The sequence below is a fragment of the Octodon degus genome, unplaced genomic scaffold (assembly GCF_000260255.1).
Source record: "Octodon degus isolate 3935 unplaced genomic scaffold, OctDeg1.0 scaffold00002, whole genome shotgun sequence".
Taxonomy (NCBI): Eukaryota; Metazoa; Chordata; class Mammalia; order Rodentia; family Octodontidae; genus Octodon; species Octodon degus.
In genome coordinates, this window is record NW_004524578.1 from 26,967,721 (window position 1) to 26,983,081 (window position 15,361).

Genomic DNA, 15,361 nt, shown 5'->3' on the forward strand with positions numbered 1-15,361 from the left:
TAGGTGCTTTAGACCACTGAGCCATCTCTCCAGCCCAATATCTCTTTTTTTAAATAATATCTCTTAACTACTTAATTCTGTCATAGTAGAGCCATAGATGATTTGTGAGTGAATAAACATGGCCATACTTGGCTCAAGAGTCATCTATCCATATTCTAAATTGTTTGCTACAAAATTAATACTCAGAAATTAGTGTCTAGAAGATAAGTAAAAAATTCAGAAGTTAAGATGTGGCGTTGGAAAGCAAACAGACTTGAGTTCAAATCTTAGGTAAATCACTTACTGGATATGTAATCTTGGTAGGTTTTTAAATTCTCCATGCTTTAATTTCCTTGTCTGTGGGATTAGATTTAATTACAGGTCCACCTCCAGAAGGTTATTGTGAAGAAAAAAATGGTATTATAGTATAGCACAGCCAGATGTGGTAGCGCACACCTGTAATCCCAGCACTTGGGAAGCTGAGGCAGGAGGATTGTTGCAAGTTCTAGGCCAGCCTGGGCTACAAAGTGAGCTCTAGGCCAGCCTGAACTGCATAGCAAGACCTTGTCACAAAAAGACAAAAAAAAAAAAAAAGACAAATAGTGTAGCACAGTGCTCGCCACCTACATTGTACTCAGTATGTGTTCATTATCACCATCACCAAAAGCATTATTATCAACTGCTCATATTGACTGAAAACAGTTCTCCAGGTTTGGCGATATAGCTTTTTCAGTTCTTTATGGTTCTCACAAGATTTTAAAATAAATCCTTTACTTTGAGTGACATTATATATTTTTACATTTATTACATCTCTTTTGCAGCTATAGAATACTATATTATATTTAAAATGTATTAGTAATTTGAAAATATAATAAATCTCTTATAATGGAGGTAGAGGTCACAGCTTTTGTGTATTAAGTCGCACACACGGCACCTCTCGCAGCACTGCCCAAGTCTCCTGTCGTGGCCACCCTTGGCTTTTCACACAGGCATCACACATCAAGAGTTACTCAGCGAAGCAGAGTTCTATCCAATCACTTTTTTTCTTTCTTTTTATGAAGTTAACTAGGAATGAGTAAAAGAACAGAAACAAACCTGATAAGCAGGGAAAGAAAAAAGACCTGAATACCACTCTCTGACCTTGGGATTGGTGAAATCCAGGTAAGAGGAGAGACCTGTTGAGGCAGAGCAGAAAACAGCTTGTTAGGAGCGGTGGACTTCACTGTAAGATGTGTTATAAAGAAGATATCAGATGCAAGAACTACATAATCAATGGGTACCTTGCATCAAACATAAAAGAGAGATGAGAGAGGCATCCTCTGTAGGTGAATAAAAGTAGTACAGGACTCTAGCGGCAATGAGCAGACCATGCAGTGGCCCCTCAGTTTTTGAAAAGAACATAGACATCTGTTTCATTGGTTCCAGGAGAGAAAAGAAGGGCCTGGGTTTCTTACACGTTGTGTGAGTTTGTAATAAAGTTCTATGGTATAACAAAGGGGCAATTTCCTTTTGTTTTGGGGGAGTTCCCACCGTGGCTTTAAATAACTTTTTCTGTCTGTTTGTTTTTTGAGACATAGTCTTTTTTTTTTTTTTTTTCGGAACTGGGGATTGAACTCAGGTCCTTGCACTTGCCAGGGAAGCACTTATTCCACTGAGCCATCTCCCCAGCCTGAGACATAGTCTTGAACTCACTGTGTAGAACAGGCTGGCCTCAAACTCTTGGTGATCTTTTGCCTCAGCCTTCTAAGTGCTAGTATCACTAGTACATACCATCACACATAGCTCAAGCTAATAATTTTTGTTTATTTTATTTATTTATTTATCTGTCTTTTTGAGACAGGTTCTTGTGATGCAGTTCAGGCTGGCCTTGAAGTCATTATGTAGCCCAGGCTGGCTTTGAATTTACAGCAATCTTCCTACCTCAATCACCCTAGAGTACTGGGATTGTAGGCATGTGCTGCCACACCTGGTTACATTAATAACTTTTGAAATGAAAATCTGTAGTTGCCAGAGGCATCTGAGGTTACTCATGAAAGTTTGGGAAGCCAAAATCATGTCCTAAAAAAGCAGAGAACAATCATAAGAGACAGCCTTCAGGAAACTTTTTCCTTTGTACCTCTTTTTTTTGGGGGGGGTAGGTCTTTTTGAGACAGGGTCTTGCTGTGCAGTTTAGGCTGGCCTTGAACTCACTTTGTAGCCCAGGCTGGTCTGGAACTCACAATAATTCTTGAGCCTCAGCCTCCTGAGTGCTGGGATCATAGGCATTTACCAACATGCCTGGCTCTCTCCTTACTTTTCATGTCTATTTGCTTAGAAAAATAGTGTGTCACTGAGGTTTGCTAATTTGACATTCGTTCATTTGATTACTGACTGAAATTCTTCTAAAGAAAGTTATGCTTTGGATGTTATAAAAGATACTAAGAAGGGGCTGGGGAGATGGCTCAGTGGAATAAGCACTTCCCTGGCAAGCACAAGGGCCTGAGTTCAATCCCCGGTTTCACACACAAAAAAGAAAGATACTAAGAAGGCAATGCCATCTATTTCTTAAAAGTGCTTAAAATGTAGCTAGAGAAGTAAGAGACATCTACAAGGCACAAGAATAACAGCCATGTACTGTTCGTTAATTGGAATTGAACACACGAATATAGTAAATATAAAATGATATCGTACCAGGCCAGCACACTCCTTCAAAGTCACCCCCTTCATGAGTTCTCACAAAGAAGCCCTGTTCTTTGGCTTTAATGTACACTGAGTAGTCAGGATCTACCTTGATGTGGGGGTCACTGATGACCACAAGCTGTCAGGACATAAAGGGTTGAAGATCTCATCAGTTTTACATGACAAGTTCATTTATAGATTTTTACCATAGTTTTAGGCTTCAAATTTTATTCAGAAACAACTACAATTCATATTTAAATACTTCAGACATTAATAAAACTCTTTAACCTTTCATATGATCATGAAAATTAAAATTGATATCAAAACCAGACCAATATACTTTTGCAATTACTGATGCCTAAGCAATATGTATTCTTAAGAGGCTTTTTTAAAAAAAAAAATTATTTATTTATTTATTTATTTTTTTTTTGGTAGAACCAGGGATTGAATTCAGGCCCTTGTGCTTGCATAAGGGAAGCACTTATTCAACTGAGCCATCTCCCTGGCCCCTATTTTTTATTTTTTAAAATGTATTTGGTACAGGGTCTCACTATGCAGTTCAGACTTGTAGTGATTTTCATGTTTGCAGCCTTGACAGTGCTGGGATTACAGGTGTGCGTCACCACGCCGACTTGGTCTCTGGCTTAGCACACCCAGGAGCCCCTGGGGCAGGTGTGGCATGTGGTACTGGAATCAAATCCTGGTCCTTGAGCTTGCCTAAGCAGGCACTTTAGTCTGCTGAGATATCTCACCAGCCCAAGAGGCATTTATTAAGCTATCTTTCTGTAAAGCTGGCAGCTCGATGCTATACTTAAGGGACTAAGAGGCAGGGTCCTGGCTCCCTAGACATTTAGAGGCTAAGACAACACTGATAAAAGCAAATTTTTCATTGTTGTTTTGAGATGGGGTCTCACTACGCAGTTCAGGTCGGCCTTGGATGTACTATATAGCACAGGCTGGACTTGAATTTGCAGTGATCCTCTTGCCTATAGGTGCACCACCATGTTTGGTTATAAAAGCAAATATTAAAGAAAGGAAAATAACATTTGAAAAATAAACAAACAATCCCAAGCCCAATGATACAGGTAGACTTAGGAAGGAGATCTGAGAAAAGCCATGTACCACAGCTCCAAGTCTCTAGCATCTCTTCCTGTCCTTGTTTTTTTTTTTTTTTTTGGCAGAAACGGGGATTGAACTCAGATTCTTGTGTTTGCCAGTCAAACGCTTATCCTACTGAGCCATCTCCCCGGCCCCCTTCCTGTCCTTCTATTACATCACATTCATCTAGTTGAGGTCTGTAATACCACTTTATTTGGCTGAAACAACCTTCTAAATATCTCTAATCCATCTTATGGGCTAACGTTTAATTCATTGTTCAAAAGTTTTAAGATGTTTAATTTTGATAAAATATACATAACACAAGCTGTACCATCTTAACCATTCTTACATGTATTGCTCAACTGTGTTGAATATATTCACACTGTTGTGCACCAATCTATAGAACTCGTGTAAAACTGAAACTCCATAAGAGATAAACAATAAACTTTTATTCCTTCCTGGCAACAACTTTTTAACTTTCTGCCTATAAAAGTTACACTATTCTAGTTACTTGAAACTAATGAAACCAAACAGTATTTGCTTTTTTTTAATTGATTGGCTTGCTTCAGTTAGTATGTGTCCTCAAGGTTTACCCATGTTGTAACATGCATTAGAATTTCTTCCTTTTTTTTTTTGTGGAACCAGGGATTGAACTCAAGCCCTTGTGCTTGCCAGACAAGCACTTATTCTACTGAGCTATCTCCCTGGCCCCAGAATTTTTTCCTTTTTAAGAATGAATAATATTCCACTGTATATGTAGTCCACAAGGGTTTTCTTAATTTTATTTTTTTAGTCAGCTCATTTATCTTGAGGAACTTCAGTTTATTTTATCCTTTTACAATCATGACTAATGCTGCCCTGACTATAGGTATACAAATATGTGTTTGAGTTCCTGCTTTTAAAAAAAAAAAATCTCCCTTTTCCCCATACTAGGGATAGAATCCAGAGCTTTCGCCCTGACCTATATCCTAGCCCCTTTTTATTTTTATTTTGAGGCAGAGTCTCATTCAATTGGTAAGTTGCCCAGGCTGGCTTGAACATGTGATCCTTCTACATCAGCCTCCCAGAGTGCTAGGATTACAGGTATGTGCCACCATGCCTAGCTGAGTTCTTGCTTTCAATTCCTTTGGGTATGTAACCTGAAGTGGTTACACTTCAGATGAAATTCTATTTTTAATTTTTTAAAGAAATACCATATGTTTCCTGTAGCAGTCCCATTTGCTGCTGTGGCCCTGCAGTAGTATGATGAGGCATCATGCACAGACTCAAAATTTGGTTCCAGTGTCAAATCCAGTGAGTCTGTGTGTGGCCTCTCATCACACTGCTACAGGGACACAGCAGCAAATGGGACTGGACAGGCTCAGCCCTTTCATCACTGGGGCCTCAGACAACTGGGGCAGTGATGGAGCGTGTCATTGCCTTTTCACCATTCATTTTCTGTTATAACACTTAAAATTACATTTGAAGATACTATTTTCACCATCTCTTTTTATATTTTTCATGGCCAAATCTAAAAATCTTAAAGAACTTTATAATTTAAAAGTTTCAAAATGGTGGCTTATTTTACCTTACGTTTTTTGCTCCTCAGCAGCTCTTGCATTCTTTTGGGGTCTGGGAATCTTTTTTTGTCCCAGGTGAAGTACCTCTTGCCCTCAGTGTGCTCTATGTCCAGCCATATGACATCATAAGGAATGTCATGCTCATCAAATCCTGCATCCACTGCCATGACATCCTGCTCATCCTCGTAGTTCCAGCGGCACTGGTGGTACCCCAAGGAAAAGAGAGGGGGCATGGCTTGAGTACCTAAAAGGGAACAATGACAGCTGAGTCAGCGATCATCCCAGTAAATAATGATTATTGTGATAATGATTTGGTAAACATTTTCTTAATGTCTGCAGGTTACTGAGCATTGAGGTTCATATTACAAATAGAAGGTCAAAGACAGGAAACACAGTCTCTCCTTTCAAGGAAGTCAAGGGCCAGCCAAATAGCTCAGCGCATTTAAGCACCTGCAAGCAGGCGCAGGGGCTGGGGTTCGATCCCCTGGCCTGCTGTGGTGGCCCCACAGAGGCACCCTGAGAGGGCAATTGAGACTGGGCTGTGGTGGCGTGCACCTGTAATCCCAGCTCTTGGGAGGCTGTAAACAGGCTGATCACTACGAGTCCAATCTAGTAGTGAGACCCTGAATACCCTGTAGACCCTTCCTCCCCCAAAAAACAAAAGGAAGTCACAATTTGGGTGATGAGGCAGGCATGTAAATAAAATATTTAGCCCTGCACTCAGAAGGCAGAGGCAGGAGGATTGTCATGAGTTTGAGATCAGCCTGTTTGTTTGAGGCCGGTCTGAATTACATAGCAAGACCCTGCCTCAAAAAAAAAAAAAGTTTTGCCCTTAGGTATAATTGCTATATTAAAGGTATCAGTCTAATGTTGTGGGACCACAAAGAGGTTAATAAATTCTGCCTGTGGCGAAATGGGGTCTTGAGAGGCATCACAGAGAAGGTGATCCTGGTTTGGATTTTGAAGAATAAGGAGGAATATCCCAGATAAGGAGAACAGAGCTTGCGGGTTAGCTCAGTTGTTTAAGGACCTGCTGGAGCAAACCCAGTCAGGCGCAGGGGACCATGGTTTGATCCCCAGCTCCCCATGCCCTACCAGACCTGCCCTTAAGGCAGCCTGAGCCTGCCAAAAAAAAAAAAAAAAAAGTCCTTCCCAGATAAGGAGAACAAATAGAGTGTTTCAGGTATAGGAAATAATATGACAGGCTTAGGGAAAATAAATGCCACAGGGGAAGAGAGACCAAGAGAAAATGGAACTGAAGAAGGTCAGTTTTTAAAGGGCCCTGTAGTTTGGGCTAGGAATTTTGAATCTTCTTTTACAGGAAGCCAACAAAAATTTGGCCAAGTATAACCTTTATACAGTTAAGTGAGGGGCTGGACATGTAGCTAAGTGGTAGAACACTTGCCTACCATTAGCATGAATAAGGCCAAGGGTTTGTCTCATAATATGACTTAAGAATTATCAGGAAATATTGTAAAAACGTCATGTAAGACTTCTGGTAGACCATTTATATTTTTCTCCTCCTAAAGTCTCACTAAAATCAGAGTAAACAAGGAATAAAGCTACAAAAACAAAGAGAATGAAAGAGGAATCATTTCAACAAAAATTTACAAGGTGATGGGCAGAGGAAGGACGGTAACTGCTGACAGCCAGGGCAGCTTCTCCAGAGTGCTTGTGAGGGGGATGCTGCTGAGAAGAGCTTGTCCTGGCTCCTAGATCAGCTGCACAGGGAGGAGAGCACCCCACCTGCCTCCATAACACTAGCATGTGAGACGCTCAGGCACACAGAGCTGCCAGGCAGAGCTGCACTGGAGGAAAAGCTCTAAAATTAGAGACAGGAACTCAAATTAAAAAAATACAATAAAAAGATCTTCAGCAAACAGGGACAATGTAAGGAACCAATCAAGACCTTACCATTAACATCTCTAGAGATGAAAAGGAATACTGTGTCCTTCAATAAGACTAGGCTAGCATAAAATAAGCACAAACTCGCTGGTGAGATAGCTTAGTGGTCTAAAGTGCCTGCTTAGGCAAGGTTAGGCAAATGCAGGGATGGCAGTTGATCCCTGGGCACCAGGGAAGGCTAAGCTGGCCACAAACAAAACAAGACCAAACAAAACAAACAAAAAATAAACACAAACTAATAGAAACAAGGAATAATCAGAGGATAAGACAGTACTCCTAGACATTAGAAATATGACGAAAGCCTGGCAAACAGAACTGAGAACACTGCTCAGAAATAGATGAAAAAGGAAAAGGCTGTAAAATCAAAAGAGGAAAAAGAGAAAAAGGAGGGAAAGAAATTATGAAATGTATGATACACAACTGTTTCCCACAGCTGAACAACACAAATCTCAAAACTGAAAGGGTCTGGCACAATAATTACTTTAAATGATTTGCATTGAGGAATTTCATTATAAAATTTCAGAATATTAAAGAGATGTATTTCAGAGAGAAAAGATATGTTATATGTAAAGGAATACAACTAAGTATAGTTTTAGAGGAAGAAGCCGGAAGTCAATATGGAAACTAAAATTCTGCACAAAGAAATTTCAATTTATCCAGCCAAATTATCAACCAAGGGAGAAGACAGGAAAAAAGATGGCTTTATATCTGAAAGGAGGCAAAAGTATGCATTTCATTTACTTATGTCTTCTTTCAGGAATATTTTGTAGTTTTTTCATTGTTCAAGTCTCTCACTTCTGCAATAGTTTAGATCTGGAATATTTTCCAAAGGCCTATGGACTTGGTCCCCCGATAGGCTTGATGGGAAGTGATAAGAGACTTTAAGAGGTGGATCCTGAAGGTCTTTAGGTCTTTGGGGCCTGCTCTCCACAGGGACTGTGGAACCCTCATCTCTTCTCTCTCTCTAAAGTTGTTTTAATATTTATTTATTTGGTATGGGGTCTCTTTCACAGCTCAGACGCACCCCACCATGCCTGGTTTCAGCAGCCAGCACAGCACGCGGTACCGGGGATGGAACCCTGGTGCTTGTACTTGCCAGGCAGGCACTTAGACCACAGAGCTATCTCCCCAGCCCCATCTTCTCTCTCTTTTGTATCCTGGATGTAACATTAGTATTTTGCTTCACTATGCATTTCCACCATGACACAATGACTTGCCTGCCATTGGACCAAAGGAATGGGCCAATCAGTGATGTACTGAAACCTCCAAAACTGTGAGCCAAAATAAACCTCTCTTTACAAGCCTTAGGGATCCATTGCAGCTATGGAAAGTTGACTAATATATCTTCTTTGGTTAAGTTTACTTCTAGGTGTTTTACTTTTTTGGATGGGAGTATAAACAGAATTGTTTTATTTCTCTCTTTCTCTCTCCTTTTGATTTTAGGAAAGGGTCTACAGAGTATTCAGGGTCTCACTACTAGATCAGACTCATAGTGATCCACCTGTTTACAGCTTCCCAAGAGCTGGAATTACAGGTAAAGGCCACCACTGCCCAGTCTCAATTGCCCTCTCAGTGTGCCCTGGGGGCAGGGCCTGCATGGCAGGCACAGGGATTGAATCCCTGGCCCCTGTGCTTCCCTGCAAACACTTTCATCTGCTGAGCTATTAGGCCCACCCAGAATTGATTTCTTAATGTCTTTTTAGGATTATTTCATTGACAGTGCATAGAAACACAATTGATTTTTGAGTTTTGATCTTGTATCCTGAAACTTTGCTAAATTTACATCCAGTAGTTTTTCCCCCCTTTAGTGGGTTCTCTGAGGTTTTTCATATACTGGATTATATATCTTAGTCACTTTCTTCATTGCTGGGACAAAATATCTACTCACAAATAGGTGATACCCACAAATTAAAGGAAGAGAGGTTATTTTGTATCATGTTGCAGAAATTTCAGTCCTTGTATGGTCAACAGCATAGTGGAAGGGCCTGGTCAAAGGAAAACTGCTCATCACATGGTGGTTAGGAAGCAGTGCACAAAGCGAGAGATCCTCCGAGACCACCCTCCCAGTACACCAACTCTTCTGACCAGGCTCCAGCTCTAACAGCACATTTAGTTATAAACTCATCAATGGACTGATCCAGCAATGAATATAGTATCTCAGTGACATCATCACATTCCAAAAGCTCTGTCAATGATCACAGGAGGCGTTGGGACTTTTTTCAGGCAAATATCCAACCACAGGGCTCCATCCTGACCAAGATTTATCATCTTTTAAAGTTAAAATGATTTATTGCTAAAATCAGTGGTTTATTTTGTCTTTTAAATGAGTGGATTTTTTTTTTTTTTTTTTTTTTCGGAACTGGGGATTGAACTCAGGCTCTTGCATTTGCCAGGGAAGCACTTATTCTATTGAGCCATCTCCCCAGCTCTGAGTGGAATATTTTAACACTGAAAAAAAGTGCAAAAGTTTAGGTTGGGCTACTCACCATCTGAGTCAGTGGTAGATTAACACCCACAGAAAAATGCTCCATGAAAGGCAAATGGGAAGGGTTAGGGAGTGGACAGTTCTATATCCAGGATGATGTTTAACATGGTTGAATGTGAAGAGGGAAGGAGGAGGAATGCTTGCTACTCAAAATGCTGAAGTTGTTTATAAATTCTATATAGTATTAAACAAAAGTTAGCTTACAGTGATAATACATGAGACAAAGGAAATCCAACGGAATTGAAAATGGTATTTCTACATGCACATACCTGTCAGGCACGAGTACTGCTTGAAGACATCAGAAGGGGTTGGTCCTGTCAGCAGAAAAACATCAATGATTCCACTTTCAGATATCCAGCGCACATCAGTTCGATATCTGACTTTTTGTTTAGCAGCAGCTGGGCCCATCTGGGTCAGTACATACTGGAAAAGGAATGGAATGAAAATCCGAGAAATTTCTCTCTAACCTACAACACCCAATTGTATGTCAGTCTGTTCCTTTAGTACAATTGACATTCACTGATTACATTCCAATACTTCTGGTGGCAGAAAATTACCTCCACAAAAGAGAGCTCTGCCTAGCATGCAAACTTTGTGTTTCCTCTGTAAGTAGGACATGCAACCATGATTCGCAGCTCACCTCTACTGCAGGCTCTGTATTGATTTCAACTAGTGTTTCCGAGGCATTCATCCAGAAAATGCCTACAGTTCTTCCCAGTTTGTGGGCCAGAAGATAAGGCACTGAGCCATAAATGCCCATTTTGTCATATATTTGATATCCATAGACATCCAGGTTATAAAGACGGTAAGCATCTCCATCCCTAAAACAATAGGACCACCATAAATTACCACCAATGATGCTTTTTTTTTGCAGAACCAGGGATTGAACTCAGGCCTTTGTGCTTGCCAGGCAAACGCTTATTCTACTGAGCTATTTCCCTGGCCTCCAAAGATGCTTTGTTCATGGATAGAACACTTACCAGTTCCCTAAAGGTTCCCCGAACCAACGTGGGTGAATGTGACTCTCCTTCTTTGGTTTCTTTAGCAGCCCTATCTCTTAGCCTTCTTTTCTAAATATCTCCTCTGAGAGGAGATCTATCTCCCGTGACACCTCTGTAACTAAGCACACACTAAGCATTTTCTGATGCATTTTTGTGAGTGTTCTCTGCAGCTAGAACAAAAGGAGATATTTTAACATGCTTTCCCACAGCAGAGCAGGGAAAGATCAGGAACTGAACTGGGGTGCAGGTGGGGTACAGAGCCAGGCTGAGGCGAGAGCAGCAGTTTCTGAAGGACTTGTCATTATGCCTGTCAGGTGAACAATTCAGGGACCTGGCACCCTTGGCCAGGCTCTGTTTCTCTCTGTCTCTGTTTCTGTCTCTCGTTTTCCCCTTCTTAGTTTGACGGCTCTCAGATCTATTTGTTCCTATAAACCTGAAATGACCTCCCCGAGGGAATCAAGGCAATGAGATGCCATGCTTTTCAGCTCTCTGGCTCACTGTTCTCTTTAGAGTGATGCTGTTTTTTTAGGTCTGTGATCTTTCACAGTGCATTTTCCCAAAGTTCCACAAAAAAGCCCTGCAAGGTAAGCACGAGACCTAGAGAGAAAGATCTCTCCCTTGCTTCAATCATAGCAGCTTCCTATTTTTGGTTCTTCTGTATTAAGTTCAGTGTTACAGTTTTTGTAATTGTCTAGCTTTTACTAAAAAAATGTGAAAAGTTCTGCTTTGGGTGATCATCCAAGGAAGGTTCTTAAAGTTCTACAAGTACTATCAAACCAGAGTGCCTGTAACAATTCTTGTTTTCATTTACCTAGTATTTTTAAGTTGGTGTGATTCTGCATGCTGTGGGATCCCATAGACGTGTTCAAATCCATGCAAGGAGAAATCTAAGCCAATGGAGGAAGGACCTGTAAAGACCAGAATGCTGATTATACTTTACTTCTCAATAGGACCATCAGTTAAGGAGATTCTGTTGCCTCTGAGTATATCAAGATGACCAGGCCAGTGTTAGGGAGACCTAAACTTGCCCTGATCAATCAGCTCTGCCCTGACCCTGTAAGAGACTGCATTCGGTACTGTTAGAACACTAGGTAAAACCTGTCACTTACTCACATTGCCTTAACTGAAGCTGTGTCCTTATTTATAATAAATGCAAAAAAAATGCATACCTGTTTGCTACCTTAGTAGTTATAACATTTTAGGGTCTTTTCCTCATTTGAATCTTTGTAAAATACATCATTTACTTCTTTACTTTTTTTTTTTTTTTTCCATTTACGTATTTGGTACAGGGTCTCACTATGCAGTTCAGACTCAGAGTGATCCTCCTGTTTTCAGCCTCCCTACTGCTGGGATTACAGGCTACCTCACCATGCCCAGCCAACTCACCATGCCCCAGGGGCAGGGCTGGTGTAGCATGTGGGACCAGGAATCAAACCTTGGTCTCTGTGCTTGCCAAAGCATGTGCTTAGTCCACTGCGCTATCTCACCAGCCCTTACTTCTTTACTTTGGAGAGCAGACTATTGAACACTTTTAATGTTTTCTAGGTGAATGAATATTTTCTACATGGTTACTAATTCTCACTGTCAGCCTTGTCTCATAGTTGCCTATAAGGACTGTCATGTCAAGGATAACCAAGAAAGCCTTTCCTAGCTCCTCAAAATACTATTTTTGTGTAATTGTAGTTATACAAATTTCCTTTAAACAAACACAAGGTCCTTTATTTCACAATTATTTTAGTGGTAGGGGAAAAGTGCAAGTAACTAGACATATAAAATTGACTTAAATTTACACTTGTGTTAAAGTATCTGACACAAAATGGTCCTTATTTATAGGTGTTTGTGGAAAGAAAAGGTCCAAAATATTTTGTTACAGAAAGGAGAACATAAACACTACCCCTATTTAAAAAAAATTCTACATTCTTTCAACCTTGGTCATTATACTATGCCAAGAGTGGCAAACCTATGGCATGCATGCTACTGTGGGCTGTTTATGTCACTGACAGCTCTAAAAGGTTTGCAATCACTGTACTGTGCTGTAAATATAAACAGAACAATGATTCTCAAGGGGTTGAGGAAGGCTTGTTATTCTATAGGGTAAGCAGAAAGAAGGAAAATAAGCATTTTTTTAACCACATACCCCCATGTAGCAGAAAAGAACATCCTAAAGGGACAAACTCTAACCCCACTTCCTGTAAATGCTGACAGATAAACTTTATTGGATTAAGAAACACCTCACTGGTTAGTAGTGCATGCTCCTGGGTATGTCGTGGAGGTATAAACACATGTACTGTACAGGGCCCTCACTGGTTCTTCTCAGATGCTGCTCTCCGTTCTCCCCAGTCACCATGAAATAAGCAGCTTTGTTTCTCCATGCCTTCTGCCATGATATGTCTGCATTAGAGCCAGTTAACCATGGACTGAATTCCCCAAAGTGTGAGCTAAATTACATCTTTCCTCTTTTAAGCTGTGAGCATCATTTATCATGTCCAATAATGAGAAAGATGACTAATTCAATGAGAAGTGTCATAAATGGGTATGTGAAACCTATGGGCATGTCAAGGAGACATGAAAAAGGCCAAGAACTTTTGAATCAGGATACTGGATCTGGGTTGGAGATACAGCTCAGTGGCACAAGTGCCTGCCTGGCATATACAAGGTCCTGAGTTCAATTTCTGGTACTTCCCCCCCAACAAAAGAATACTAGATCTGATAAGCTAAAGAACTTAGTTTCCCATAAGTTAAATTCTATAAAAATAGAAAATTAATAGCTGGGCATGGTGGCAATGCCTACAATCCCAGCACTCTGGGAGATTGAAGCAAGAGTCAGCCTGGACAAATTTATGACACAGTGAGACCCTATCTCAACATAAAAAATAAAAAAGGTCTGGGGACTCAGGGTGGGATACAGCTCAATGTGAAGGTCCTGGGTTCAATTCCCAGTCTCTTTCAATACACACACACACACACACACACACACACACACACATAGTGGAGTTTGTAACAATCTAATATACTAGATAATGCAAATAGCATGTTGTCCCAGGGCTGTTCCTGAGACTATGAGTTACAGGGGGGCTAGACTTTTCTCACACTACCTACCAAATACATAGAATCACCACTTCTCTGTCATGATGCATTATGGAAAGATAAGAAACCCAGCTCTGAGATTTTTGTTCATCTCATGAAAGTTACTTGTTTTAGGTGCCAAAGTATAAAAGCCTTAGAGATATTTAGCCATTTTGGAAATGATCTGTTTTAATACTACTCCAGTTTTAATTTACCATTAGCTTTGACATCCATGAAATTTCCAAATTTCTCTTCCCACAGTCCTACATCCTCTTGATCTTCCTGGTGGTACAAAAAAGGGGCGCAAATTGAGCTTAATAAAGTGCAACGAATAGAGTTACCACAAAGGCATATTTCGTTTATTAAAAAATAAGACAAAGAAAATGAGTTCATGTTTTAGAAGACCAACTTATATGAGGGCAGTATATTTCACAAATCAAATCTTTAGTATGTCAATAATCATCCATGTGAACTACAGCTGCCATATAATTTTGTGATAAAATATGTATAACATGTAATTTACCATTTTCAAGACTATACTTCACAGGCATTAAGCATAGTTACTCTGTTGTGTGACGGAATTATCACCAATCTATCTCTAGAACTGCTATATTTCCCAAGAGGACCCTCCCTAGTCACTGTGAATAGTGCCGCTATGCCTTCATTTTGGGTATATACCTAGAGGTGCAACTGCTGATCAGATTTTCAAATTTTTTTTCTTTGTGACAGGGTCTCATTCTATAATTCAGGCTGGCCTTACCCTCATTATGTAGCTCAGGCTGGCCTTAAACTCATGGCAATTTTCCTGTCTCAGCCTCCTGAATGCTGGGATTATAGACATGTGCCACCATACCTGGTTAGATTTATTTATTTTTATTTATTTTTTTGCAGAACCAGGGATTGAACTTAGGCCTTTGCGCTTGCCAGGGAAGTGTTTATTCTACTGAGCCATCTCCCTGGCCCCCTGGTTAGATTTTAATTGTTTAATTTTTTTAAGGAACTACTGTATCATTTGACATGAATATCTTTACACATCACTAAAATCATCTGAAAGCAATTTTTTTTTCTGAAAGCACTTTGAAAAAAGTAGTCTTCACATATATAAAAAGTACTTTTATTATAAATTTATGACACAAATCATTGAGAACCAAATAACTTCAATCTATTTTGAGAGACTCTAAACAGGTTTTTTCCCCCCCTGAGATAGGCACTTTTTTTTTCCTACTTCAATTAACTGGCTAGACTGTTGGCTATACACTGTGTTGGTCTGAGAAGTCAAGTTGGCTGGGATGGCAGTAAATGCTCAGATCCATAACCTTGTAATCCAGAGCTGTACACTTTTCAGCCTTACTAGTCTTTTCCCTAGTAAAATGAAGTTTTAAAAACTTGTACATGTGAATTGCATATTTTTAAAATGAGCTCTTCAAGATTCTATTTTCATAATTAAAGCTTTTATAAAGTGTATGCATACACTTTTAAAAATATCACATAGAAATCTTCAACATACTGCTTATTATTTTGGGTCCATGAATGGGCTGAGTGTGATCTCCCTCAGACAACATGCAATTAAATTTTTTTCTACAGAGATGATTCAGAGCTTTCATGAAATT

The 15,361-nt window shown here is 40.0% G+C and overlaps 1 protein-coding gene across 1 annotated transcript in view; it reads right to left on the bottom strand.

The window, feature by feature from the left end:
• Ganc (glucosidase alpha, neutral C) overlaps positions 1-15,361 on the bottom strand; it is a 68,593-nt gene that overhangs the window by 30,776 nt on the left and 22,456 nt on the right. The window contains exons 7-13 of the mRNA XM_004623508.2: positions 13,967-14,033; positions 11,497-11,593; positions 10,325-10,505; positions 9,954-10,107; positions 5,303-5,538; positions 2,650-2,776; positions 1,075-1,154 (exon numbers count right to left, since the gene is read on the bottom strand). Of these exons, the coding sequence (XP_004623565.1) occupies positions 1,075-1,154; positions 2,650-2,776; positions 5,303-5,538; positions 9,954-10,107; positions 10,325-10,505; positions 11,497-11,593; positions 13,967-14,033 (942 nt within the window). The remainder of the gene's footprint in view (positions 1-1,074; positions 1,155-2,649; positions 2,777-5,302; positions 5,539-9,953; positions 10,108-10,324; positions 10,506-11,496; positions 11,594-13,966; positions 14,034-15,361) is intronic.